Source organism: Bos indicus x Bos taurus, chromosome 23 (genome assembly GCF_003369695.1).
Source record: "Bos indicus x Bos taurus breed Angus x Brahman F1 hybrid chromosome 23, Bos_hybrid_MaternalHap_v2.0, whole genome shotgun sequence".
In the NCBI taxonomy this organism is placed as follows: domain Eukaryota; kingdom Metazoa; phylum Chordata; class Mammalia; order Artiodactyla; family Bovidae; genus Bos; species Bos indicus x Bos taurus.
The window spans coordinates 25,959,430-25,986,043 of NC_040098.1; the positions used below are offsets into that span (position 1 = coordinate 25,959,430).

At 43.7% G+C, this 26,614-nt stretch overlaps 1 protein-coding gene across 2 annotated transcripts; it reads right to left on the bottom strand.

Moving 5' to 3' along the window:
- Positions 1-98: 98 nt before the first annotated feature.
- LOC113881893 (glutathione S-transferase A4-like) lies at positions 99-26,255 on the bottom strand. Of its 2 annotated transcripts, none has more exons than XM_027525023.1 (7): positions 26,029-26,255; positions 12,668-12,773; positions 10,541-10,592; positions 7,836-7,968; positions 4,875-5,016; positions 3,357-3,486; positions 99-436 (listed from the first exon to the last, which is right to left on the bottom strand). In XM_027525023.1, exons 2-7 carry the CDS (start codon positions 12,752-12,754, stop codon positions 312-314), a joined length of 669 nt encoding a protein of 222 aa, XP_027380824.1. In that variant the 5' UTR covers positions 12,755-12,773; positions 26,029-26,255; the 3' UTR covers positions 99-311. The 2 variants fall into 2 exon arrangements, with proteins under 2 accessions (XP_027380824.1, XP_027380825.1); XM_027525024.1 differs by lacking the exon at positions 26,029-26,255 and adding an exon at positions 13,845-13,927.
- Positions 26,256-26,614: the final 359 nt, after the last annotated feature.

Consider the following 26,614-nt stretch of genomic DNA (forward strand, 5'->3'; position numbering starts at 1 on the left):
GTATCAACTTCCTCTTTATTTACTCAGAGTAGTAATTTAATAAAAGTTGTAACCATCATCCACAATTGACAAGCTTAAAAATTTATCACACATCAGAATGGCTTTTTTTTTTTTATTGCATTTACTTGGCATTTGCTGCTGATGGCAATATGGTTTTGTTCTTTTTGGACACGTTACTCCTAGAATCTACACTTGGATTACTTAGAATCTACACTTAGATTGCTCCTAGAATCTACACCATTTGCTTTGCTTCACGACAGGAGCCAGTGCTGCAACTGGTTCATTAGTCTGCCATTGTAAGACTGCTGCCTTTAGAACTGCAAGATGTTCCTGACAACCTCAACATAGTGGCTATCTGGGGGCGGCTTCCTCTGACTCCCAGGCTGCAGGAACTTCTTAATGGTAGGAATGTTGCTGATTCTTGTCTTAAATTCCTGAAATGAGAAATAGTAAAATCAGGCTCTTAAGAGCAGTCACAATTTTTAAGGGAGCCCAAAACTTTGTTACAAGAGGTGGAAAGCTTAGATCCTCAATTGGTGACGCCTAGAATGTTGAATCCAAGTCAATCCCTTGAAACATGTTTGCTGGGTATTCCTGAGAAAGTAATACAACTGCAGGCCTGTTTGGCATAAGTAAAATTTTCTTAGTGAAAAATCATTAACACCATTAGGTAGTGCATATCAATAACTCTAGAAATTCATATTTTTTGAAGTATCAGTTCCTTTCTAAAAATTAATTATACGAGAATAAGTAAGAGTGTGAGATAACTATAAGAATGTTACCACAATGAAAAATTGGAAATAATTTATATTTCTCGGAAAATAAAACTATATATAAATTATGTTATATCCCTAAAAGAAATAGGTCAGTAATTTAAAATGATGTTTTAGATATAAAAGAAAAGAGGAAGATCCCTGTATTGACAGGGATTGAACTGCATTGCATTGTTTAGTTTAAAAAAAAATAGCCCAGGGTAGAACATAATATACACAATTTTCCATTTTGTGTGAGAAAGTGGCAGGAGGGGAGACAAATATATAATTCATATTTCCTTGTATCTGCATAAACACTGGATGGGCACACAGGAGCCAATAAAAGAGATTATAGAGGTGAGAATGTAGGAGGGCAGTGGTGAGAATGAAATTTCATTTTATAAGTTCTGATTTTTCAAAAAGATGTGACTCTACTGCCTAATAAAAGAAAAGAAAATTAGATTGCAGAAGAATATGCATTGACTGTAAATATATTTATGATAAATTAAAAAATGTTACAAGCAGGCCACAGAACAATATTTAGCATGACACCATTTGGGGGGAAAATGTAAAATAAGACGTCAGGAAGTCTAATGCAGAACCATTTGGTTGGTAGGATTATAGGTCTTTTTTTTGGGGGGGAGGTTTATATAAATGCGTATGTACTTTTTTTTTGTTATTAAAAAATGTTGCTCTGGAACTTCCCTGGTGGTCTGGTGGTTAAGACCTTGCACTTGCATTGCAAATGCACAGGTTCGATCCTTGGTCAGGGAACTGAGATCCCACATGTTGTGTGGCAAAGCCAAAAAATAAAAAATGCTATTCTTGAAGTACAAAACCTATGGTCACCTAATAGAGAAAATCTTTGTAAGGAACTGAAACAGAAGCTAGGTAAGGTCTGGCAGTGTCAGGATTCAGAGAGAGGTCTGAGGACTAGCAGTGTGGTAGGAGAGAGGCAGGCACATAGGCACACAGACACACACACACACCCTTGTGTGTGTGTTAGTCGCTCAGTTGTCCTGACTGATCAGAGGCGGTACCCTCTCAGCAGAGGCTCTGAGCAATTGAGGGCCTGCATAGCATCAGGTGTTCAAGCTGGATTTAGAAAAGGCAGAGGAACCAGAGATCAAATTGCCAACATCCATTGGATCATTAAAAAAGCAAGAAAGTTCCAGAAAAACATCTACTTCTGCTTTATTGACTATGACAAAGCCTTTGACTGTGTGGATCACAACTGTGGAAAATTCTTCAAGAGATGGGAATACCAGACCACCTGACCTGCCTCCTGAGAAATCTGTATGCAGGTCAAGAAGAAACTGGACATGGAACAACAGACTGGTTCCAAATCAGGAAAGAAGCACATCAAGACTGTATATTATCACCCTGTTTATTTAACTTATATGCAGAATACATCATGAGAAATGCTGGACTGGATGAAGCACAAGCTAAAATCAAGATTGCTGTGAGAAATATCAGTCACCTGCATATATTCCAGATATGCAGATGACACAATCAAGGAAGAACTAAAAAGCCTCTTGATGAAAGTGAAAGAGAGTGAAAAAGTTGGCTTAAAACTCAACATTCATAAAATGAAGATCATGGCATCTGGTCCCATCACTTCATGTCAAATAGATGGGGAAACAATAGAAACAGTAACAGACATTATTTTGGGGGGCTCCAAAATCACTGCAGATGATGACTGTAGCCATGAAATTAAAAGATGCTTGCTCCTTGGAAGAAAAGTTATGACCAATCTAGACAGCATATTAAAAAGCAGAGACATACTTTGCCAACAAAGGTCCACCTAGTCAAAGCTATGGTTTTTTCAGTGGTCATGTATGGATGTTGAGAGTTGGACTATAAAGAGGCTGAGCGCTAAAGAATTGATGCTTTTGAACTGTGGTGTCAGAGAAGACTCTTGAGAGTCCCTTGGACTGCAAGGAAGAGCCAACCAGTCCATCCTAAAGGAAATCAGTCCTGAATATTCATTGGAAGGACTGATGCTGGAGCTGAAACTCCAATACTTTGGCTACCTGATGTGAAGAACTGACTCATTGGAAAAGGCCCTGATGCTGGGAAAGTTTGAAGGCAGGAGAAGGGGATGACAGAGGATGAGATGGTTGGATGCCATCACCAACTCAATGGACATGAGTTTGAGTAAGCTCTGGGAGTTGGTGATGGACAGGGAAGCCTGGCGTGCTGCAGTCCATGGGGTCGCAAAGAGTCGGACACAACTGAGTGACTGAACTGACTGGACAGATAGCATCAGGGGGAGGAAAAGGGACAAAGTGGTCTGGTAGGAGCTGGAGAGGAAAACAACACAAGCAGACCCATCAGCCAGGAAGAACATTCAAAGCACCACAAAAAACGGAAAGCATTAAATGTTCATGGTAGAAATTAAAATCTTCCTTCTCCCTCCATAAGGTTTTACTTCCTAATCATCCTATTCTGTGAGCAGGAGACAATTACCAAAATGAGTGAAGTAATGATTTTTAAAACAGTCTTTTAACCTTTCTTTTGAGATTGGCCAGGGGGCATATTTTGTTTCAGTCTTTGTGTCTGTTCGTGTTTCCCTGGACTCTGGGTGGATGCTAAAACTCTACCTTAACAGAGGGAAATCGGAAAGAACAGAAGCATCAAGTTCTTCCATTGTTAAAATAGCTTCCAGGAGCTGTATGTCTGCCCAGCTAAATTTGTTGCCAACGAGAAAATCCTCTCCGTGGTCTTTCAAAATCTACAGAAAGAAAAATAAAGAATATCAAATAAAACTAAAGACTATTTTGCCTGGCTAAACACTTAACAAAAGCATGGGGTTTTTTGTATAGATCAAATTTACTTAAGAATCTTTTTCTTGATAATCTCCAAGAATGCTTGCAAGGAGAGAATGAAACTAACACCTTTATGTGTGTGTGTTAGTCACTCAAGTCGTGTCTGACTCTTTGGACCCCGTGGACTGTAGCCTACCAGGCTCCTCTGTCCTCGGAATTCCGCAGGCAAGAGTACTGGAGTGGGTAGCCATTCCCCTCTCCAGGGAAGCTTTCTGACCCAGGAAGATTGCTGGATCGAACCCACATCTGTGAGAATCACACGGCTGAACGACTAACACCCTTATACATTGTCGTAATCCACACAATCTTCTTGGAAATTTGATAGTGATGATCAAGACAATTTGGGTGGTGAAGTGCTGGAGTGGAACTCCTGTTGTGAGCCTAGAGCTGGCTGTACCCACCAGCATAGAAGACATAAAGGTCATAATTAACTAGAATCTGGCTACTACACCACAGATAAGGTACCAGTGGGATACCAGAAGCTCAAACATGAGCCTTTTCACCATCCAGTGAAAAATGAATATAAAAATTCCTCAGGTGCTGCTTTGAGTAGCAGATGTAAAAAACACAACTTTATTCCATGAATAAGGAACAAAGGTAAATTTGTTGTTACTCAGTCACTCAGTCATGTCCAACTCTTTGTGACCCCATAGACTGCAGCATGCCAGGCTTCCCTGTCCTTCACCACCTCTTGGAGTTTGCTCAAACTCATATCCATTGAATCGATGATGCCATCCAACCATCCCATCCTCTGTCATCCCCTACTCCTCCTGCCCTCAATGTTTCCCAGCATCAGGGTCTTTTCCAATGAGTCTGCTCGTTGCATCAGGTGGCCAAAGTATTGAAGCTTCAGCTTCAGCATCAGTCCTTCACTGACCTTGGTTTATTCCAATTTTGTTTGGTTAGAGGTTCCATAATTTTACGTCATTTATTTGGGAATCCTTATTAAAGTTTTGGTCCAAATGCAGTACAGCACTAACACAGCTTCTGCCTTTTAAGATGTCAGTCTTTACTCTTATCAGCAATAGGGAACGTCACTGTCCCCGATCCCTGCAGCCTGGGAGGTAGACCAGGGGACTTGCTGCGCTGTGTACGCCCCTCCCCCAATTCTCGCCCGCCCCTACCCCCACTGCCGCCTGGGCTCAGGGGGAGGACCCGGGGGGCGGGGACTTGGGAGAGTCACCCTCGTAGATGTCAGCCCTGCCCTGCTCCCCTGGAGGACCTGACTCCCAGCTGTCGCAGACCCTCACGCTGGGTCTCACTGCCTCGGCCAAACTGGATCCCCGCAGCCTACCTTTTCAAAGACGGGGAAGTACCGGGTTTTAGCTTTCTTCACGGCTAAAGCCAGGCTCTCCTCTTTTTCCTCCGGGGGTTTGAACGCAGCCAGCGCCACCATCAGCATGAGATCCAGGGTGCCGTCGGCGTACATGTCGATCCTGACAAAACAGTGGAACTCTCAATCCAAGAGAAACCTTTGTGTGAGGGGTTTCCTGATCCACTACTTTTTTTTGGTGTGACTAGCAAATATGGAAAACTCAGCAGTGGCCACAGGACTGGAAAAGGTCAGTTTTCATTCCAATCCTAAAGAAAGGCAATGCCAAAGAATGCTCAAACTACCGCACAATTACGCTCATCTCACATGCTAGTAAAGTAATACTTAAAATTCTCCAAGCCAGGCTTCAGCAATACGTGAACCGTGAACTTCCAGAAGTTCAAGCTGGTTTTAGAAAAGGCAGAGGAACCAGAGATCAAATTGTCAACATCCGATGGATCATCGAAAAAGCAAGACAGTTCCAGAAAAACATCTATTTTTGCTTAATTGACTATGCCAAAGCCTTTGACTGTGTGGATCACAATAAACTGGAAAATTCTGAAAGAGATGGGCACACCAGACCACTTGACCTGCCTCTTGAGAAACCTGTATGCAGGTCAGGAAACAACAGTTAGAACTGGGCATGGAACAACAGACTGTTTCCAAATAGGAAAAGGAGTACGTCAAGGCTGTATATTGTCATCCTGCTTATTTAACTTATATGCAGAGTACATCATGAGAAACACTGGGCTGGAGGAAGCACAAGCTGGAATCAAGATTGCCAGGAGAAATATCAATAACCTCAGATATGCAGATGACACCACCCTTAGGGCAGAAAGTGAAGAACTAAAGAGCCTGTTGATGAAAGTGAAAGAGGAGAGTGAAAAAGTTGGCTTAAAGCTCAACATTCAGAAAACTAAGATCATGGCATCCGGTCCCATCATTTCATGGCAGATAGATGGGGAAATGGTGCAAACAGTGGCTGACTTTACTTTTCTGGGCTCCAAAATCACTGAAGATGGTGGTTGCAGCCATGAAATTAAAAGACGCTTACTCCTTGCAAGGAAAGTTATGACCAACCTAGACAGCATATTAAAAAGCAGAGACATTACTTTGCCAACAAAGGTCCGTCTAGTCAAGGCTATGGTTTTTCCAGTGGTCATGTATAGATGTGAGAGTTGGACTATAAAGGCAGCTGAGTGCCAAAGAATTGATGCTTTTGAACTTTGGTGTTGGAGAAGACTCTTGAGAGTCCCTTGGACTGCAAGGAGATCCAACCAGTCCATCCTAAAGATCAGTCCTGGGTGTTCATTGGAAGGACTGATGTTGAGGCTGAACCTCTAATACTTTGGCCACCTGATGTGAAGACCTGCCTCATTGGAAAAGACCCTGATACTGGGAAAGATTGAGGGCAGGAAGAGAAGGGGACGACAGAGGATGAGATGGTTGGATGGCATCATCAACTCAACGGACATGGGTTTGGGTGGACTCTGGGAGCTGGTGATGGACAGGGAGGCCTGGCATGCTATGGTTCAATGCGGTCGCAAAGAGTCAGACACGACTGAGCAACTGAACTGAACTGAACTGAGATATTGGAACAGATGACTTATTTTTTTTTTAATTATTGAAGTAGAATTGATTTACAGTATTGTGCTAGTTTCAAGTGTACAGAAAAGTGATTCAGTTATAAGTACATAAGATATATTTATTTTTTCCTTATAGGTTATTACAAAATATTGAGTATAATTTGTGATAGGTCCCCTGAACAGGTCCCCGACAACAAATCCAGGAAAATTTTTACTGTTGCAAGTCTTCATTTTAAGTTTACTCATTTCCTGTAAAAGTGCAGTATTCCTGGGAGAAAGAACCCAGCCATGCTCAGCCAGGCCTAGCACAGTGCATAGCACAGACTGGATCCCTGTGGTGTAGAAATGCAAAAAAAAGGCCACAAATCTTCACTCTTCAGTATTTGTGGTAAAGCTTGGCAGCTCTTCCATTAGTAGATGGCGTCTGCTGCTTGGGCTGACCTCATGACTCAATTTGACCACTAGAATGATGTCCCAGTTCTGAGCCCAGAAGCTAACAGCCTGTGTGCTTTCTGAGAACCCTACCTGGCTGCAATCAGAACAAGCTCAGGAAAAGAGGACAAGAGACAGGTGGCCACTTGCTCACCAATTGATGGTCAGCCAGCACCCCAACTAGATTCTCCTTGCTGACTACCAGGTGACCACAGACCTAGGAGTGAGTCCAGCCAAGATACATCAAGCCTGGCCTGAAAATGCTGACACCCAGATGACCCGTTGACTGGTGGCATTGTTTAGTCACTCGGTCGTATCCAACTCTTTTGCGACCCCATTGACTGTAGCCTGCCACACTTCTCTGTCTATGGGATTTCCTAGGCAAGAATTCTGGAGTGCGTTGTCATTTCCTTCTCCAGGGGATCTTCCTGGAGGATCAAGGATCAAGGATCAAGCCCAAGTCTCCTGCATTGCCAAGCAGATTCTTTACTGAGCCACCAAGGCTTCCCCCATAGACCAGTGAGCAATAACAAGTCCTTGCTGACTTAAGTCCCTGGGCTTCAGGGTGACATGTTATACAGCATTATTTGCAGTAATAGGTCATTGATACAATGCTCAATATTTGTTTTCTGAGTCAGTCATTGCCACCATTGTGCAGAGTAGTTTATGAGATCATTTTATGAAAACACACTTTGTTAGGAGTGGGGAGAGAATATGAGAATGTCAAATGCAGACCATTGTGAAGAGTAGAAGGGGCGTCCAGGAGCAGGTGTTCAGAGCATACCCAAGACATACGGGGTAGCACAAGCATCTCCCCTTGTCTCCTCCTCTCCCTCCAGGCTGAAAGGCTGCATCTGATCTGAGTCTCCGTATAGGAAGACAGAGCTTGGAGAAGAACCAAGTATTGGCACGGGCACTCTGGTACCTGACTGTCTCCTTCAGGTCCTTCCCATGCAAGTTGTACTTGGCAGCAAGGTAGCTGAGGATGGCTCTTGTCTGTGTCAGCTCCATTCCATCAATTTCAACCAGAGGCACCTGGCCGAAAAGCAGGCGTCCGTCTGTGGTTTGAGCGAAGAGATTAGGTTAAGAGACTCTCCCTCTATGGTTTTGGTCAGCCTACGGGAGGATCCACTTCTAATTTTGTTGAGTAATTCTTAGTTTTCATCCAAAGGGGTGAGTTTAAGACCCCGGTTGTTGAGGAAATGCCTACCATTTGTTTAATGGAAAATGTGAGATTTGCTTGATAGGTACATGGGTTTTTGCACGTTGGTTAATCATGGTTATTTAAGGCTTTCTACATTTGCTCTGACTGTATTATAGTATCAGTGTTTTTGGTTTTCAAAGTTTCAGGTGTATCAGAATCACCTGGAAGAGGTGGTTGTTAAAAATACTCACCCCACCCTCCAGATACTCTGATTCAGGGATGGAGTCTGAATTCTTTAAAAAGTACAACAGGTATCACTCTAGGTCTGCATGGCAATGGGATGGATGTGACAGCAAGAACCCAGGTCCCAGGCCCATATGTTAGCTTTGGCCCTTCGAGCCCTGTGACTTTAAATAAATGACTTATCTGAGCTCCAGTTTCCTTTTCTCTAAAATAGCTGTAATATCCATCGAGCAGGATTTTGAAAAGATGAAATATCATAACATAAGTATAACACTGAATACTGTCAACAATCAAGGTTCAGTAAAATCAAATTTTTCTTCTTTCTGAGTGAACTGCCTGTATAAATAATTTATTTAAAGATGTACTTTTTCATGGGGTCTTGAAGGAATGAATAGCCTTTAAATTTTCATAAACACCTGTACATTAATGAGAATAAGGAATTTTACCCAGAATAGGAGTCAGATTTCACTAGTGCACTGGCAAAGGCCACAGTTAATCTCCCCAGCTTCCAATAATTGACCTAATGAGACGTGGGAACGTGGTGGCAGAGAGCTAGCACAGGCACCACTGGCAGCTTTCCAGGGAGCCAGTGTCCCTGTCTTTTGGGGGTGATGGAGGACTTTAGACACATCTTTAACTTCTCCGAGCCTGTTTTCTGATCTGTAACAGTATCTGTTCTGCCCATTTTACTGAGTTTCTTTGGGCAAGCTCGTACTTCAGAAATATCAATACTATTTTTAGCGGAGAGACTACTAAACCTCCATTTCCTGAGACAGTTCTACATTTGTCCAAAACTGAATAAACATCTAAAGCTGAGCTCTGTGTTGCTGTTTATGAATGATGCAAACAGCCGTTAGAAATGATCCCTGCTTCTAGGAGCTGATGATCCTCTTCGGAAGAATTGAAGAAAATCTCAGATCAAGAACACAGGAGAGGACCTTTGAGATCATTTAGTTCAGTTTGTTCATATTACGGACAATGCACTGTGGAGGCCAGTGGGGCAAAGTGACTTGCTCGGACCCAGAGAGGACAGCTAAGCCAGCAGAAGGGGGCCTCCTGACTCCCAGTCCAGTGCTCTCTCGGGACTGCTCACAGATGGCAGCAATGCCCAGGAGGCTGTCCTCAACAGCCTCACAGACCCAGCGAGGGATGGAGGGTTCCCTAGGATTTCCTGCATTTCTAGGGAATACTAGGAGTGCCAGGGAAATCCCTGGCATTTCCTGCCAGATTGATCATGGAGGAGTTTATACAACAACATCCATTTATTTATTCAATGCATAGGTATTTAACCACTACTATGTGACTGTCCTTATTTAGAGTAAAATGGGGCAGAAATGAAGAGGAAGAGGGGAAGAGACGCTTCAGAGGGATTCTAGATAATAAAGGTCCTGAATGAAAACTGGGGAAGGGTTAAGCAGGTCTTCCCTCTCCGTGAGATTTCCTGGTACTCTGCAGTCAAGACAAGAAAGATTCTCTTATTGTATGGCAAGAAGACAGGATGAAGAGAAATGAAAGGTCTTGACCAAAGCCATGCAGTTTGTAAATGGCAGGTCTGCTGATGATTCGCTGAAAGTCTTTCTTAAAAAATAATCTGTGGTAATTTCATGACTGCTTATCAGCAACGATAGGGACCCTGGGTTTCCTTAGATAAAAAAAATAACATTATGGCTGTGAGAAGTAGGACTGGAGAAATATCAGTCTTCTCTCTTAGTGGGAGAAAATCGGGGAATTGTAGGGATTAAGAACTTCTGAATGTAATCAAATTTGGATCTTTTCTATAGTTTTGATTCTACAGTTGTGACCTGGTAAAATTATCTCTGTTAATCTGCTAAAACCACTAAGAAAAAGTGAATATGAACCACGAGAACCAGGGAATATTTTAGATCTAATTCACCTGCCCTTTTTTTCCCTCTCCTCTGGCCCACTGGATCATTGTGAAGAATCCTTGAAGCCTTCTCTGGTGGGGTGGGGATTATTGAACCAGTTGGCACTGGATCAACCCAGGCTGTTGCTAAGTTGAGGCCAGAGTCATAACCTACTCGATACCTTTTTATGAGGCTAAGGAGGCAGAGCAGATGACACCTTTAGCTCTACACTGGGGGCAAAGTGAAGAGTTAGTATTAGCAATCATGCTGTTTGCCTTTTCTAATGGTTGTCATTCTAGAGTTCTGTGCTGAAATGAATATTTCTTGGAACATATTTTATTTTTCCCGTAAGATAACATTGAATAAATCTAGGCTCACCCTTCTGCAACTTCTCATATTGTTCTCTTGTTTCAAGAAATTCTTCTTCAAACTAAAAAAAAAAAAAAAAAAAACAGGATACATTGTTATAAACCTAAGGTGAGAGAAAGAAAAGAAATGCTTATAGTATAAAATTCCCAACATCTTCCAGAATGAAAATATTATAAAAATTAGTTTAAAAAATTAGCACCTGTTCAAGAATTTGTTACTGAGAGGATCTGTCCCTCCTTTAAGTGGATAAGTGTGTTTGCATCTCCTGCATAAACATACATATTCATTTTCAAATAAAAAAATCACCTTGAACCCCCCCCCCAAAAAAGAAAGAAAAGACCACAAAGTTATCAACTATCATGTAGCTGAAAACTCTGACAGACCATGCATGTAAGAGTAGCTTAGGCTAACATGGGACAGGCACCCTTCCTAATTAAAGGTTATCCCCAAGCCCCCATTCATATATTTCCTTGTCCTCATCTTAGCTCTACCTTCTCTCCAAACTCTTGCCCTCTCCTCCAATTGCCCCCTGATTTCTCCTCTTCCCTTTCTTCTCTTTTTTTCTTCTCTCTCTTCTGCATCCTCTTCCCTCCATATCAGGTCAAATTAGGCATTTCTTTTTGCTCACATACTCAGTGAAAGGGACCCAAAGATCATTACTCAAGTGGGAGTATCATCATTTACTGATGGAGTTTCCAGAGCTTTTGTGGGACAGAGTGATTTTTTGTACACCAAACCTTGAAATGGGGCTTAAGATAAGGGGAGTAAATAAAGCAAAATAAAGAAGATCCCAAGTCCATGTTCTAGAGGAGGTGGCATTCAATCAGGGACAAGGGAGTCTATACCTGCATGAAACAGAACAATTCCAAAGCACTTGTAAAAAATCTATGAAAAAGTCAGAGAGAGGGTTAAGAAAAAATACTGAAATTAGGGAAAGATCCCTGTGGGGTAAGCCTTTAGGAGAAGGGTCAAGGGGTGGTGGGCAAGCTGCAGCTGGGCCTGAAGTTCCAGTGGACAGCCATGGGTAGAACAGGACTGAAGTGCTGACCAGAGTTGGAAAGACCCTGGGAAATGAGCTGGTCTCAACTGAGAGAATGATTCAAATGTGAGTCTCTTCTATCTCCTCAATTTGTGATCCACCAAGATTATGGCAGAAAGTGAAGAGGAACTAAAAAGCCTCTTGATGAAAGTGAAAGAGGAGAGTAAAAAAGTTGGCTTAAAGCTCAACATTCAGAAAACTAAGATCATGGCATCTGGTCCCATCACTTCATGGCAAATAGATGGGGAAACAGTGGAAACAGTGACAGACTTTATTTTGGGGGCTCCAAAATCACTGCAGATGGTAATTGCAGCCATGAAGTTAAAAGACACTTACTCCTTGGAAGGAAAGTTATGACCAACCTAGATAGCATATTCAAAAGCAGAGACGTTACTTTGCCAACAAAGGTCCATCTAGTCAAGGCTATGGTTTTTCCAGTGGTCATGTATGGATGTGAGAGTTGGACTGTGAAGAAAGCTGAGTGCTGAAGAATTGATGCTTTTGAACTGTGGTGTTGGAGAAGACTCTTGAGAGTCCCTTGGACTGCAGGGGGATCCAACCAGTCCATTCTAAAGGAGACCAGTCCTTGGTGTTCATGGGAAGGAATGATCCTGAGGCTGAAACTCCAGTACTTTGGCCACCTCATGCAAAGAGTTGACTCATTGGAAAAGACCCTGATGCTGGGAGGGATTGGGGGCAGGAGGAGAAGGGGACGACAGAGGATGAGATGGCTGGATGGCATCACCAACCTGATGGATGTGAGTTTGAGTGAACTCTGGGAGTTGGTGATGGACAGGGAGGCCTGGCATGCTGCGATTCATGGGGTCGCAAAGAGTCGGACATGACTGAGTGACTGAACTGAACTGAAGATCTTTCTAGGCTCAGGAAGCTTCCAGAACACCTCCCTAGGCTTCTCCCTTCCTACCCCTGTTTAAGCAGAGGACTATGAGCCCACCTTCACCTCAAGAAGGCAGTTGGAAAGGGAAAGAGTGGATACAGATTGAAAGGCACCATCCTGACTTTTGAAAGGTGAAGAGGACCACTTCAGTCTCACCCAGATTACCCGCCCCACTTCCATTTCCCAATCGGGAACCCACCTCCACACCAGCTGCAGCCAGCAGCCAGCGGATAGACTCCATCCTGCCTCGGCCATGGAAGTACCAGAGCTTGGGTTTGGCCGCCATGACTGCTGGCTTGGGTTTTCTGAAGGGCAAAATAAGAACATGTGTTTAAAAGAACAAACTAGCACAGACTATATGGTGTATCTCCCCTTAATTCCAAAATTGGTGAAACAAAACTATTATTTAGGGATGCATACATAGGAGGCAAAAGTATGAAGAGAAGCAAGGAAATAATTATGACAGACACAAGATGGTGGTTACCTCTAGTGAGGAGAAATGGGGGCTGATTGGATCGGGGTATGGGGGTTCTGGGATGCTAATAACGTTCTGTTTCTGAAACAGAATTAGTAATTAGCCTTTATAATTAATCTTTAAACTGTATAGAAATACTCTTGCACTTTCCTGTGTGTATGCTCTGTCTCACAATTTAAGAAATAGGAAAAGAACAAACAAACCAGTTAAGCCCCAAACTGCCCTGCATTACATGCTAGCCAGGATCCCACTTTCAGTGGCTGCTTATGCTAACAAAACTCGCAAGGAAGTAAGAAAATCAGAATAACAGTAGTCAGTTTATGATGAGAAACGTAACTGTTAATACCCACAATCATATGCGAACGGAGTCACTTGGGTTCTCAAAGTCCTGAGGTTTTTGAAGCCATTTCCCCACAGCCAGCCACTTCTCCTCTGCATTGGATTTACAGTTTAACTCTTGGAGAAGTTTGATTCCTTTCCTGCCGTCTTGCCACTTCCTGGGCACTGGCTATGTTTGGTTGTCAAGATTCATTCCTTTTAAACTGCCTGGTTAGCTCTTGCATGACAATTTCAAGAGCTTCTTGAAAACCCACCACTGTATTGTCCCGGAAGACACAATGATTAAAAAGGTACCACGGTTCTCTGATTAGAGAAACTATGCTTAGGTCCAGCAGCTCACTACTAACAAACCTTGAAACAAATTGTACAATAAACCGAATGTGGAGAAAATATGAGAAGAGGAGACAGTGACTATGTCTTCTTCTTAACCTCTCTCCAACAAGATAACTCCTGAATCCTCTGATCTCCTGGAGCATCCGTTATAGGATGATTAAGGACCAGATAGAAGCAGCCCCTCATACTCTTAGAAATCAAAAGGAAGAAGGTGCAGCCAAATACATACAGTTGGTTCCTGTGCCTGGGACATTCACATCCAGATGGCCAGCTTCCAGGTCCTGATCATGTGTCAGGAGGCAAATGAAACTGGCAACTGACAAATGGGTCCTGGCTCAGAGCACCCCCTCCAGGTCTGCAGGCATTCTGCAGCTTTCAGATAAAAATCAAGCAATACTGGTGAAGTCAAATGCTGGTGTCTCACTTGGGAAGCTCCATCTTCCTCTCTCTTGGGTGCACAGTGCTCCCACATTTGACCCCTCTCTACCTGCCCTGAGAAACAGGGATGAGGATGTAAGTCAAACTGGGGCTGCTCTGAGGTTGCTTCCTGTCATTCTGTCTCCCTGAAATGTTTGGTCCAAATTCTGTTTGAAATAAACCCAATGGGACTCTTTTTATAGTGATTCTATTCTGCTCCCCTAGTTGGCCAAAAGTTACCCTTTGGTTTAGAAACCATGGATCTAAATACAGGCATCTCTGGTAGCTTCCAGAAAGCTGTTTCTGAGCAGTGGGTGCTAAAGTGTAGGCTGAATAGTCTTTCTTCTGTCTGGTTATTCTCTTAGTGAGATGAAAACTCACAGCCCTGGACTGCTCACAGGAGATGGGCACCTCATGTGGCCACTGAGTGTCATGACTTGGAGGCTCCAGATTATGTATTAGTTCTTGTCAAGAGTGAGCTACCAATGATGCCAATGATACAGAACTCTCAGACAAAAGGACTGTAAGCAAAATGCCATTCTAAACGTATTAAGAATGGGACAAGCTTCTTGTTGGCATGGCAGTTGATATTCGAAGGGATGTAGAGATACGTGCTTTCGAGGTGGAATCAGTGAGAAGCTGCAAACATCGGACAAGTGGAGAGCAGTCTGGCGTCAGGAATGGAATGAGGGGAGAGTCACTGAGTGAGAGGGAGGCCTGGGCTCCGTTGAATACAACCTCCTGGATGTGGCTAACAACCCCTTGGGCCCGTCCAAGAGAATGAACAGTGAGAAAGCTTGTGACTCACTGTAGGACTTTGTGAGGCCTTCTGGGAACAGATCCCTTTTCTCCTGTCTTCTGTTGTCACTCCTTTCTGAAGTACCTAGCTAACAGCATCTGATGGACATTCCCGAGTTGTTTTACAGATGCTAAAACCACCACCAAATGGGAGAAACTAATTACTTGATGATCACGAGCACATAGGCCCCAGACCTACCAGAGCCTGAGGACTGATAACGTGATACCAGCCCCCACCCTCACCTGGCCTTTAAAAATGCTTTGCTGAAATCCATCGGAGAGTTTGCGCTTTTTGAGCACTAGCTGTCCTGGACGCCTTGCTTGGTACCCTGCAATAAGTGCTACTCTTTCCGTTACCACAGCCCAGTGTCAGTAGAATGGCTTTATTGAACATAGGCAAGTGGACCCAAGTTTGGATCTGATTCTGTTCAGGTACAGCTTGCTCTGTGTTAGACATGGGGTTGGATGCTCAAACAGAAATGATAAGTGAGTGTGACTACTCCCATCCTTCAAAGGCTGGGGGCTCTGTGCTTTAGAGTCATGAGTCCTCACTATTGTACAACCTTATTCCATCTCTCTAGGCCTCTGTCTCCTAATCCTTAAGATGGGGGTAGTGGTTGTACTCCCTGCCTCAGAGAGTTGTTGTGAAGACCAAGGATTGAAAAAAATTAATAGATAAAATACATACCATCATGTCTCAGCCATATCAACTAGAGTCTTCCATGCTTCTTTAATCAAATTACAGGTAGATATGGTATTTTCTTAGAATTTTTTATGCTAAGATTGGCTTGTTTTACACATGATTTATGTTTGTCACAAACGCAACTGATACTTGTAAAAGAGAGCTAAAACTTTTGGAAATTTGATCAGATATTGCAATAGAAGATATTTAAAATGTAAAAACTGGTGTGGTTTTTGCCTTCATTTGTGGTTATGAGGGTAATTGGAGCACGTGCAGGGTTTGCTGCTGTAAAGAAGTGTATTTGGGAATTTAATGTGACCCTTTGTGTTCACAATTTCCCTCCCCCACCCACTTACCTCGGCCTGACCCACAAACATTCTCAAGATGTGTAGGAAGTTAAAGGATGAATCAACTCCCCTCCCCACCACTACCTCCAAGTCTTCCCTGGTGCCCAAGGGAGCCCCCAAAGCCCAGGGTTACAATGAAGGAGAACTCATTTCAGATAAACAGGACCATAGCCTGCAATCTTACCTTCCAGTCCAAAAGAAAGAAAACTTTTTTTCTAGTTGTTAGTAACCAGCCACCACTTCTTATAAAAATCCCAGCAAGTGTTCATGTGCCCCATTGATGGCTGCCTCTAGCCAACTAGCCGCTCTTCCTCACCTCTCAGCCTGCGCTCCACAACGTTCTGAATTGGGCTCTCAGGTGAATGATGGAGTCTCAACAGGACTCTGGTCCCCACTCAACCCCTCCCAGGAGGAACTGTTCCTTCTAGAATAGCAGAGACAGACAAGGGGCCCAGTACATCTTACAACTCACACCATAGCCCAGGATGAACTGCTCCCCTGGATTCAATACCACAATATATTAAGCTCCTGGTAGGCAGGAGTCGTGACATAGTTCTTCCATCTCCTGCAGAACCAACCCAGCATTATCCTAGACATATGGCAGCTATAACCTCAATGAGCCACATACAAAGACCAGTTTTTTCATTTGTTAAGATTTCTGTGTTTGATCATTCATTCTTTCAACATTAAATGTTTATGGATCTCCTTCTTTGGCTATAGTCCTAGGCTGCACACTCCAGTCATACAAAGATAAATAAGATGTGGTTTCTGCCATTGAAAACCTTGTATCTAGTGATGGAAATATCCAGACCATGAAGAGGTAAGTCAGAATAAGTGTTTACGAAAAGCATAATATAGTATTACAGGGACAGAGCCTTACAGATTAGATATATATAAATATGTTTGGTTCCTTGAGCCCCCACCTCTCCCTACTCCCAAGGCATTATAGATTAATGGCCTAAATCAACTTCTTTAGTCCTTTATCCTTGACCTGTAATGAATTTCAACAAAGATTAATTCCAAACCACAACTTGGTAACACAGAGGCCCAAGTTTATGCTTCAGAAAGTAAACCCCATTCTCATTGTTTAAAAAAAAGAACATTGTCAAAGCTTGAAAGAACAGGTGTGATGGAAATATTCATCCTGCTTGTGGGAAACAAAGAAGCCAAGAACAAAAGAATTCTTTCTGGATTTCATCCCAAATGCAAACAGCTCTGAGAACACAGCTTGCTGGAAGAACAAGAGCCTGAGGAGTCACGCTGAGTATAAATTCACTCGCATCTCTCAAGTCTGCTTTTTGTGTTGACCTTGACCAACAGGTGTGTCCTGAATTAAATACACCTTGTTCCCAAAGTAGACTCCTTGCCTGACTCCTTTTACAAAAATAATTTTATTTATTCATTTATTTTGGCTGTGCTGAGTCTTTGTTGCCATGTGAGCTTTTCTCTAGTTGCAGGGAGTGGGGGCTACTCTAGAGTCGTGGTGTGAAGGCTTCTCATTGTGGTGGCGTCTCTTGTTGAGGAGCACAGACTCTAGGGCACGTGGGCTTCAGCAGTTGCAGCACGTGGGCTCAGTAGTTGTGGCACACGGGCTTAGTTGCTCCGCGGCACGTGGGATCTTCCTGGATCAGGGATCGAACCTATGTCTCCTGCATTGGCAGGCGGATTCTTTACTGCTGAGCCACCAGGGAAGCCCTCCCCACATGACTCTTTTGACAGTGGGAATTGAGACTCATCACTCAGGGGTGTTGAACTTCTCCTGTGTGCGGCTTTACCTGAGGTGAGCAGGATTATGCACATCCCACTTAGAACCCCAGGTGCCCAAGGCAAGGTGGGCAGAAAGCAGCCATGATGGTATGACAGCCTTTGGATATTCGGTGTGGTAATAAGCATGCCCTAAATTTCTTTTTCTTTTTTTTTTTTTGTGACCGTAAATTAAGCAATGACTTATGTGATAAAAACCAGAAAGCAAAACCCACAAATTTTTAAAAATTGCACTTACCAGTACTTAAAACTTTGCTTTTCAAAAGGTATTTTTTAACAAAAAGAAAAGGCAAATCAAATATTGGGAGAAATTATTTACAAAGCGTACCTGATTTAAGGAACTCATCCAGAATGTATAAAGAACACTTGTACCTCAATAATAAAAAATAAAAACCAACACTTAAAACCAGTGGACAAAAAAAAAAAAAAAAAAAAAAAAACAACCCAGTGGGCAAAAATTTGAGCAGATAAAACTAAAATTAAAAAAACAATTTTAGAAAATGTGGAAGAACATGTATCTGAGTCGGGCCCTGGATACCAGGAAAAGCAAAGACCTATGTCTAGATTTCAGCTCCTCTTCTCACTTGAGTAAGTTTTTTAAACCTCTCTCAGCTACAGTTTCCTTATAGTCCCTAAATCATTTGGTTAGTGGTAGAAATGTGATGGCAACCCACTCCAGTGTTCTTGCCTGGAGAATCCCAGGGACGGGGGAGCCTGCTGGGCTGCCGTCTATGGGGTCGCACAGAGTCGGACACGACTGACGCGACTTAGCAGCAGCAGCAGAAATGTGAAAGTGTGCAAACTGCTGAACATAGTAAGGACTCAAAAAATGGCACCTGCGGCCCCCCCCCCCACACGCATACACACACCTATATCTCCAGATTGTAGCAACAGTCACATGTGAGAAAAAAAAAAAAAATCAATGGAAGTGGAAGGCGTTCTTTAGAAGTGTATTTGTTGTTGTTTTCTGCTTTGTTTCTTTGGCTGTGTGGCATGCGGGATCGTAGTTCCCTGACTAGGGACTGAACCATGCCCCCTGCTGTGGAAGCATAGAGACCTGAACACTGGACCTGCAGCATCAGCTTTGTCAAGGAACTTGTTAGAAATGCAGAATCTCAGTTCCTGGGCTGGATCTACTGAATCAAAGGCTGCATTTTTCACAAGACCCCCCAAGGGATTCATTTGAACGCAGGCAGAGCCCGGAGAAATTGCGGATTTGGTTCCAGACCATGGCAATAAAGTGAATACTGGAATAAAGTGAGTCACGCTTTTTTGGTTTGTTTCCTAGGGCAGCTCCCAGTGCAGGAAGGACCCAAGTGACATTTCCTCTCTGAAAAACTACCACCTCCCCAGTCCTCATTTTCAAGGTAAAGACATTATGATTTCCTTAGGATGTCCCTGAAGCTCAGGGTGCTTTTGCCGACTTGAGTCTGTGGAATTATATCTGGAAGAACTTTTAGACCCCATCTAATGGAGAAGGCAGTGGCACCCCACTCCAGTACTCTTGCCTGGAAAATCCCATGGATGGAGGAGCCTGGTAGGCTGCAGTCCATGGGGTTGCTAAGAGTCAGACACGACTGAGCGACTTCCCTTTCACTTTTCACTTTCATGCATTGGAGAAGGAGATGGCAACCCACTCCAGTGTTCTTGCCTGGAAAATCCCAGGGACGGGGGAGCCTGGTGGGCTGCCTTCTATGGGGACGCACAGAGTCGGACACGACTGAAGCGACTTAGCAGCAGCAGTAGCAGCAGCAGTGCATATAAAAGTTATGCTCGTACTATACTGTATTTTTTAACTGTGCTATATACCATTATGTCTAAAAAAATGTACATAGCTTAATTAGAAAATACTTTATTGCTAAAAAATGCTTGCCATCACCTGAACTTTCAGCAAGTCATAATCTTCTTGCAATAGTAACATCAAAGATCACTTATCATCATAACAAGTTAATAATAATGAAAAAATTTGAAATATCATGATATTTACCAAAATGTGATACAGAGACACAAAGTGAACAAATACTAATTGGAAAAATGATGCTGACAAACTTGCTTGAAGCAGGGTTTCACAAAACTACTATTTGTGAAAAAAAAGTAAAACAAAGAAACAGTGCAATAGCTGCAGAGCACAATAAAACGAGATGTGCCTGTACTAAAATTAAGCTTGAGAAGCCAGATCTAGAGTGAAAGCCCAACTACACTGCACCTGGGACTCAGGGTGTGGCCCCAGGTTCTCCCAGGATTTGCTGCACAGGCACAAAATACAGAATCTGATGTTTAAAAAGCAGGCTGAGCAAATGGTGATGTGCAGGAGGGTGTGGGGCCAGAATAGAGAAAGGGAAGGGGAGAGAGAATCAGGCAGAATTCTATTTCCTATGTTGAATCATTTACACTGACCCCCTTAAAGAGAGGAATTCCTAGGATGCAAGGCCTCCTCCAATCTCCAAAATTAACCAAGTACCAGGTGTGTAGATCCAAGCTCTTGGGCAGATCTGGAAAAACAGATGTCAGTTTCTTCAACTGTAAAATGAGGAGTTGGTTCAGAGTTCAATCATCTTCCTTTTCTCAGCTTTAACAGTCTTTCTGATCTTACTTCTTTTCCCCTATATTCATTCGCCCTTTGCTCCTATCTGCTGAACATACATGTTGGGAAATCAGCCAGTCTTTTGGGGGCGATGGGTGTGAAATTCTGCTGACAATGTTAACAGTTGTTCTGGATAATTTAGGCATATCAATGCACATTTTCTTTGATTTCAGTTTGGCAAAAAGCAGGCTTTTATTGAGTTTTTAAGATAATGAAAGTTTTGAGAGATTAACTAAAGAAGTTGCCAGTTTTAGCAGATGTTTTGGGCCAGAATACAAGAGGCGAATTTTGAATCTATTATCACTAGAAATATCCTTGACATTTATTCTGCTTCTCCAATGGATCAGAACCGTCTACCTTCATGACAAAGCAGAGCAGCGCATGGGCTCTTAGTTTCCCAGCCAGGGATCGAACCTGTGCCCCCTGTACTGGGAGTACAGAGTCTTGAACACTGGACCCCCAGGGAAGTTCCTGGATCTGACACCTTAATTAGTTGGGTTTGACATGCTATCAGAGGGAAAGTCTCCTACATGGAGCCCCCACCCCCACTCCACCCTCACCAAAAGAGCTGCGTTAGTGTTTACATGTAGAGAAGGCAATGGCACCCCACTCCAGTACTCTTGCCTGGAAAATCCCATGGATGGAGGAGCCTGGTAGGCTGCAGTCCATGGGGTCACTAAGAGTTGGACATGACTGAGCGACTTCCCTTTCACTTTTCACTTTCGTGCATTGGAGAAGGAAATGGCAACCCACTCCAGTGTTCTTGCCTGGAGAATCCCAGGGACGGGGGAGCCTGGTGGGCTGCCGTCTATGGGATCTCACAGAGTAGGACACGACTGAAGCGACTTAGCAGCAGCAGCAGCAGCAGCAGCAGTGTTTACATGACATTTTAAAGACACAAATAGCTGAACCCTATTCCTGGGTGAGGTGGGAGTGGGGATTACTTATAGCATGATGAGGGAGGTAATTTTGTTCCAAGTTCACATGCTAAGTAAGCATCTTCTATATTTCAGTTACAGAAATGAAATTTCCTTTGCATTAAAGTCTAACAGATTGATTCATGTTGACTTATCCTCGCAAGGTTAACCAACTTACTTAAATGAAAAATATAGCTGAGGGAGGAGACTTTCATCCCACGCTCCTTGGAGGATAAACAAAGTGAACCACAACACGGCCCACTGCTGTTAAAAACTGGGGCAAATTCTATAAAAATCTGTGTCAGGGTTTGACTTAGAGACTCCTGCTTTCAACTTGGCGCCACCCCCTGAGGAAGCAAGACCCCAGGGGAAGACCCCAGTGTCAGATCATTTGAACTGAATCTTCCACGCATACAAGGGATGCAGGAGATTGAGTTTACCTGTAGGCACCCAGCACAGAGCGGGTGATTTCTGTGTTCTTTCCAGCTGTGTTCAAAACGATGCAATTTGGCCAAGGAGGAAAAAATGTCATGGCTCAAAAATTAACAAACGCTTAAGTTCCACCAAGGGCGTTATGTCCACCAATCAACTGAAATACCACTTGACTCTTACATACTTATTTTTGAAATTACACTTAATATGTAACACAGTTTTGAGGGCATTTGAATGTCTGACATAATGCACATTTCATGCATCGAAATGATAGTCTTCAAAGGCCTTGTTTAGATGTACATATGCTATTTCATTTTCATAGGTGTATCTACTCTGCAGAAAAAAATACCCATTCCTTTTGTTTGATATAAGCAAGTTTAGAAATAGTCATTACTGTAGAGCAGAGACTGGAACAGCATTTTAAATCAACTATACTTCAACAAAAATAAAAGTAAATAATAGTCATTAACCATAAAATCACAAAAATTTCTGACTACAAGTGACAAATTTGGTCACAAAATAAACTATCCAACCAAGCCTAAAAAGAACAGATAAGAACTTCACCACTAACCTTATCTCTTCCTGGATCTCCTCTCTGGGGTGCTTCAGGGGGATTACGTGAGGATTTATACCCCTTTCTTTTCTAATTGAATGCTCTACCCCTTCAAGGGATTGGCCAATGAGCATTCGAGTTTGTACATACCTCTAGGGCTTCACTTTACATCCATTGTTTGGATGTTAGATCAGGTTACTCAAGTAAGTTGAAAGAAAGATTCCACTGGCTCATGCAACAAATATTTACTGAGTACCGCTCTGTGCCTGGTACTGTTTTAGTCCCAGGGTCTACGATGTTACATATGTCAGACTCAATTCCTGCATTGGTGGTACTGCTTATATTCTAGTTGGGGAAAACAGGCTGTATGAATATATAAGCAAATAAGTGCGAGGTGTTCAAAATAATAATGCCAACAATGTATCAGATGATTATAGCTTACGGATAAAAGAAATCTATGACAACAGTGTTATAAGGGGTAGGACGGAGGAATTATAAGCAGTTATAAGGTACCTGAGAAGTCTGTATGCAGATCAAGAAGCAACAGTTAGAAGTGGACATGGAACAACAGACTGGTTCCAAATAGGAAAAGGAGTACGTCAAGGCTGTATATTGTCATCCTGCTTATTTAAACTTATGTGCAGAATACATCATGTGAAATGCCAGGCCGGATGAAGCACAAGCTGGAATCAATACTGCCGGGAGAAATATCAATAACCTCAGATTCACAGATGACACCACCTTTATGGCAGAAAGCGAAGAACTAAAGAGACTCTTGATGAAAGTGAAAGAAGACAGTGAAAAAGTTGGCTTAAAGCTCAACATTCAGAAAACTAAGATCATGGCATCCGGTCCCATCACTTCATGGCAAATAGATGGAGAAACAGTGGAAACAGTGACAGACTTTATTTTTGGGGGCTCCAAAATCACTGCAGATGGTGACTGTAGCCATGAAATTTAAAGACGCTTACTCCTTGGAAGAAAAGTTATGACCAACCTAGACAGCATATTAAAAAGCAGAGACATTACTTTGCCAACAAAGGTCCATCTCGTTAAGGCTATGGTTTTTCCAGTAGTTATGTAAGGATGTGAGAGTTGGACTATAAAGAAAGCTGAGCGCTAAGAATTGATGCTTTTGAAGTGTGGCGTTGGAGAAGACTGTTGAGAGTCCCTTGGACTGCAAGGAGATCCAACCAGTCCATCCTAAAGGAAATCAGTCCTGAATATTCATTGGAAGGATTGATGCTGAAGCTGAAACTCCAATACTTTGGCCACCTGATGCGAAGAACTGACTCATTGGAAAAGACCCTGATGCTAGGAAAGATTGAAGGCTGGAGAAGGGGACGACAGAGGACGAGATGGTTGGATGGCATCACTGATTCGATGGACATGAGTTTGAGTAAGCTTCAGGAGTTGGTGATGGACAGGGAAGCCTGGTGTGCTGCAGTCCATGGGGTCGCAAAGAGTCAGACACAACTGAGCAACTGAACTGAACTGATAAGGTACCTGCATCACCTGTGAAGTGATACAGTGTTGTTGGAAGAGGCCTTAGTGTTGTTGTATATAAATATTACAAACTTCAGAACAACCACTAAAACTAGACAAATACAAACTATAATTGACATGCTAAGAAAGGAGAAAAAATAGAATTATATAACATGCTCAATTAAAACAGGGCAGAAAAAGAGTAGAAGACAAAGCAAAAACAGTGGGGGGTGAAGAACCAAGGCAACAAATAGAGTCACACAAAAAAGAAAAGAGTAGAGATTAATGCAACCACATCAATAATCACTTTAAATGTGAATTGCCGTGGTCTGTGCACAAGTTGGAAAAGAATCTCTAGACACAGATTCTAGAGGCAGAATGAGAGGAGTATACAGTTTATTAAAGCAGGAGATACTGTTAGAACAGCGGGCTGGCTCAAGGAAGAGCTGACTCCTTTCATGGATTAGTAGCCAATTTTTATAGTCTCAAGACAGAAAATTCCTGCTGGAAGGGTAGCATTAGGTGATTAGTTAGGGTGCTATAGGGTGGGTAATTGGGTGAGTATATTTTCCTAATATGGGGTAAGGGAGCTGGCCAGTTTAGATCAGGGAGGCTCATGGCAATGGTTACTGTGGGACTTGGTCAGTTCGGAGATGACCTTGGTGCAGGGCTCCACCTGTGTGGCCTCCATATAAGGCTTTACACCTGTGACCGTGATACAGAGCTCCATATGAATGTTGTAAACATTCATGAGTGGATTTTAAAACAAGACCCTATTTTTGGTTTTCTGTAAGAAACCCACTTTAAAGACACAGATTGATTAAACAGAGAGATTGATGGTGGGTGTCAAGTGCTTTGAAGAAAATAAAATGATGAGAACATGAGAGATGAGATGGATGATGAGAAAGAAACATGGGGTGCGGGGTTGGGCCACCGAGTTCATGATCAGAAGATTCCCTTAGTGGGAACGTTGAAGCTGATGGAACAAGGATCCCGCCACGGAATCTTCTGGGCAGACAATTTGGGTAAAGGAATAAAATGCACATACAACAAAGTGGGAACACCAGCAAGTACGAGAGCCTGGGCTGGTAGCCATTTGCTGCAGAGGCTGGAATTCACCTTCTGCTGTTGCATCCACAGGCCCTTCCATACCCACCCTCCTCAGGGACCCAGGCAGGAGTGTCACGGGTTCCTTTGGGCACCCAGTCTGCCAAAGCCCTCTAAGCAGCTGATATTGGGTCCTGGGCTCATTAGGTGCTGCACCTCCTCCTCTGACAGACACCAGAACCCCACACCGTTCAGCTCCTCCTTTTGTCCCAGAGGACACTGGAGCCCCCACAAGTGCCCCGTTTACCCCCGGGGTGCCCTTTCACCCCATTGGCTCAGCTGCTGTGGGGTGTAGCCCGTGAGCCTCATGGGCCCCCTCTGCCCTGTCTCCCTGCCTCACACGTCTGATTCCTTCCTGAACACAGCATGCTGACATCTTTGAGGACAACCGTCTGCTGCCTGACCTCCTGGCTCTTTTACCAGAGTCTGGCGGCTTGTGAAGATGGGATGGTGGAGGCTGTTGAGACTAAAAGGTCTGGACCCCCCAAAAAGCTTGTGACAAGGCCAGGAAACTGCACTTGTGCAGGATGGGGGAGGGGGAGCTTGTCTCCAACATGGGAAGTGAACTGAATGATTTAAGGTCGTATAACCCTGAGCAGAGCGGTATGGGAACCTGTCTTCACTGGAGGCAGCTTGGCTTTTGTCTTTATTTTCACTAATCCTCCAATTCAGCACAGACCCAACTTCCTCACTGGTTGTCTTCTCCAAGAGCCAGCCTTGAGGGCCCCCTTATGTCCGAGAGAATTAAAATCCCCAGAGCACTGTTTGCACAATGGCTTCTGATCTGCTCGAATAATATTATCAGGCAATGGCCCTGGGTATTGAAATCCCACCCAGTCATATAACAGCTCCCATTTCCTGCTGTCTTACACAACTCAACGACAGAGATCTTGTTACCAAGTCAGTGTCTGGTCCCATGTGTAAATTAATCTCCGAGTGAGGGTAAAGTGTTTGCCCTCACCGAAGCATTGGAAGGGAGCAATCCAAGACCGTCCTTGCTCTGACACCAACGGCAGGTTCACGGTGGTGGTGGTTTAATTGTTCAGTCGTGTCTGACTCTTGTGACCCCCACGGACTGTAGCCCGCCAGGCTCCTCTGTCCATGGAATTCTCCAGGCAAGAATCCTGGAGTGGGCTGCCATTTCCTACTCCAGGGGATCTTCCTGACCCGGGATCACATCCATGTCTCTTACTTCTCCTGCACTTGCAGGTAGGTTCTGTACCACTAGTGCCACCTGGAAAGCCCTCGGAGTGTCCCCCAAACGACCTCATGCCCGAACAGTCTGCTGGAAAGACTCACAGAACTCACAGAAAATGGTCATACTCACAGCAACGGTTTACTACGGAGAGGACACAGATGAAAATCTGTCAAGGGAAGAGATGCACAGGACTGAGTCCAGAAGGGTTCCAGGCTCAGAGTGTCCAGATGTCCTCATTCGGCAGAACCGGAAGTCCAGGGTTTTATTGGAGCTCCATCACATGGGCATGACTGACCACCCACGTGGCTGATCTGTCTCCAGCCCCCTCCAGAGTGGGGCTGACACCACATGACCCAGAGCCCCGTCCTCCATCGCATGTTTGCCGTGGCTCAAAGCCTATGCTTGAAATCATATAGCCGTTGTTATCTACCTGGCCCAGGGCCCCTGGCAAACAAAGATACTCCTATCAGGCATGTCTCCGAATAGTAAATGGTAAGAGAGATTCCAAGGCTTAGAGATCAGCTTCCTGAAGCCAAGGCCGACCTGTACGTGGGAAGGTGACTCTTTCTGCATCCCCACCCCCACACCCATTCAGTTTCTTCTTTTTTGTTCCTTTGCTCCCAGGAGGCTGGTGGGAGCATCAGCCTGGACACCAGTGCTCCCCAGGCCTGCCCGGTGATGCACCTGCTGCCAGCCCTTGCTCCTTCAGCAGTTC